General features: G+C 33.8%; 1 protein-coding gene across 1 annotated transcript; it reads right to left on the bottom strand.

The window, feature by feature from the left end:
- Positions 1-48: 48 nt before the first annotated feature.
- On the bottom strand, positions 49-2734 carry LOC109589468 (mucin-5AC-like). Its single transcript, XM_020005547.1, has 8 exons — positions 2669-2734; positions 2277-2618; positions 1944-2225; positions 1810-1901; positions 1567-1753; positions 1267-1521; positions 1074-1219; positions 49-547 (listed from the first exon to the last, which is right to left on the bottom strand). Exons 1-8 carry the CDS (start codon positions 2724-2726, stop codon positions 227-229), a joined length of 1683 nt encoding a protein of 560 aa, XP_019861106.1. The 5' UTR covers positions 2727-2734; the 3' UTR covers positions 49-226.
- Positions 2735-2839: the final 105 nt, after the last annotated feature.

The raw sequence follows: 2839 nt of genomic DNA, 5'->3' as shown, positions 1-2839 counted from the left end.
ACAAATGTGTACACATTAATACCATCAATGACAAAGATATACCAGTTGTATAGTACAGGGCAGCTGACACTAAGCATATGATAATACATAATGCACACCATAACATACAAATGGACATCATGGGCATACATGCATACGCTACACATCATCCTCATATCATTAGGACACACATAAAAGGCAAAAAAGACAGTGTGTTTATACTAGTTCAAAGTAGTTCAGTAATTAATTAATAATAGTTTCCATGGTTACTTCCCCTCACTCTGCGTCTATCATGATGATGGCTCACATGAGAATATGTGACTTGATTACTGGTGTCCTTGGGTCTCTGGTGGCGTCTACCAGACGACGAAGAACTATGATCAAGATCAGCATACTCGGTACCATCTTGTGGTGGTGGTGGGTTATGAGATGCTTCCGATTTTTGAATGGCAGAATATAAAACCTGATTATCAGCTTCAGGTGAAATTGCTTTTGCTGGTTTTGGAGGAGCTTGTATCGTAGAGGAAGATGATTTAGCAGAGTAGTCTACTTGAGCATAATTATAAGCCTTGAGAAGAGAGAGGGAGAGAGATCAATAAATAATATAAAAGCAAGCATTCACACAGACACAAACACCTGCCAAACCAGCTGAAAATTTATTGTCATAGTAACAATATTGTTCAAAATAATGACAAACAACATCATCACATGCACACACACACATTCATTATGAGGACGATATTATTTGCATGTATCTATATAATTGCAGATAATGATACCTGACAAACTACAAACTTCCCATTAAGTTAAAAAAAACACAATAAACATAAAATACACTATACAAAAGGTTAAAACAACACCTAACAAAAACAAATTTTAAAATGTGTGTACATGTACATGTATGCAGGCGCAACTGCTAATGGATTATTTTAAATTTATTCTCTTGAGAAAAATAACATAAAATACACTGTCACATCATAAAGGTAAACCTTTTAAAATATAATGACTGTGTGTAACAAATTACAATAATATTAAGCTGGATAATAAAAATGGTGTTTAGCTAAGCAGCTGTTTGTGTTCGTGTGTAAATTTACTTCAATCATTTGAGGAGGAACAGAAGATTTTGTGCCTTCATTTTTTTTCTTAACATAACATACAATAGCAATCACTAATATAATCGAAACTGCCAGCGCCAGTCCAATGATGACAATTACTATACCAGCAATAGCACCAGCACTAACTATTAATAATCAATAATTAATATATAGAACAGTTACATGTACATACGTGGTGCAGGTGATGGTTCTTGAGTAGGAGGAGTCATACTGTTTGATGGAGTCATACTGCTTGATGGGGTGATAGTGCTTGATGGAGGCATACTGTTTGGTGGAGTCATACTGCTTGATGAAGTCATACTGCTTGATGGAGTCATACTGCTTGATGGAGACATACTAGGAGTTGCATTAATGCCTGAAGTAAAGGAAGACACAGATGTACTAGTTGAAGGTATTTCAGGTGGTGGTGGTGGTGTAGCAAGTATAGCTAAAAAAGTACATATTATAATTGTAATTATTTATATTTACTAACTTATTGTAGCTGATGCAACAGTACCAGTTCCTAATACATTAACAGCCTCCACTGAAACAGTATACACTAAACCAACTGAAAAACCAGACAGAATTAGTGAAGTAACATTAGTTGATATAGTCTGAATTTCATTAGAAATGTTATATTGAATATTATAATGAGTTGCAGGAGGACGAGATGATTGTTGCTTTAAATAATAATAAAATTGATATCATTATTATTAATTAATAATGATTTACTTACTTCATTCCATGATACAGTGATGTTAACAGTATCATTAGTATCAGTTGGATAATCAGTTTGCGTTAACGCCAGATTAGCAACAGATAAAGGAACTAAAAATAATTTTAAAATAAAATATTAATTTCTAAACTTACCATTGGGTGTAAGCATTCTTGTTAACTGAGGTTCTATAAACCTATGACCAGTATCAGTAGTATATATACCATATGAATATTCTGTATCATTAAGTTGAGATATAGGTAGGAGAATACTAGTAATTGAACGATTGAAAATTCGCTCTAAAGTATTAGAATTATTTGGACTTGTAGTTAATAATCGATACTCCTCAAAACAAGGATGGGTTGATATTGGCCAGGAGAAGTTAACATAAGTAGGAGTGACAACAAATCCATTAATTTCAGAACGAGCAGGAACACCTACAAAAATAGGCATGCTTAGCTTAAATAAGACAAATCTATTCAACATACCTGGTACCATTATACGACAACTGAGTGTTGTATCAACAGTACACTGAACGGTGTAATTATTAATAGCCTCAAAAGAATTAAATGTTATATTAGACCTCATAGGGCCAGCACTAGAAGTGAGGATAGCACTAAAAGAATTATTAGCAAAATTTATTCTTGAAGCTTCACCAACAGCTGTCTGCCCTTCATCATATGTAGCTGATTGAACTATATTATTATTATTGTCACGTATCCTCCATCTTAAAGTATCATCAGAAGCAGCAGTATCTCCACTACACACAAGTAGAGTTTGTACATTTATACAAAAATCAGTAGTGCTACACCCAGTCAACTGTGTTGCACCTGGATTTATAACAAGTATATACAAAGGTACTACAACAATAAAAACTGACCATTAACTAATAATATGAGAGAACACAGAAGAAAGAAGGATAGGAAAAAAAGTTTCATCTTTACGATCGGGCGACTATATTAAAGCTGATTAGGCGTGGCTAAAGTAACCACTTACTTTTGACATCTAAATGAAAGGGATTGGAAATTTGCTCGAGCCATTATAAATGAAA

Source organism: Amphimedon queenslandica, unplaced genomic scaffold (genome assembly GCF_000090795.2).
Source record: "Amphimedon queenslandica unplaced genomic scaffold, v1.1 AMPQUscaffold_11289, whole genome shotgun sequence".
In the NCBI taxonomy this organism is placed as follows: Eukaryota; Metazoa; Porifera; class Demospongiae; order Haplosclerida; family Niphatidae; genus Amphimedon; species Amphimedon queenslandica.
This window is presented reverse-complemented; position numbering and strand designations above follow the sequence as displayed.

Excerpts from the sequence above, each read along its gene's own strand:
- LOC109589468 (XM_020005547.1), bottom strand. The coding sequence starts at position 2,726 with ATGAAACTTTTTTTCCTATCCTTCTTTCTTCTGTGTTCTCTCATATTA. Across the intron at positions 2,226-2,276 it reads TTGTCGTATAATGGTACCAG|GTGTTCCTGCTCGTTCTGAA; the intron begins GTATGTTGAATA and ends CTATTTTTGTAG. Across the intron at positions 1,902-1,943 it reads AAGAATGCTTACACCCAATG|TTCCTTTATCTGTTGCTAAT; the intron begins GTAAGTTTAGAA and ends AATTATTTTTAG.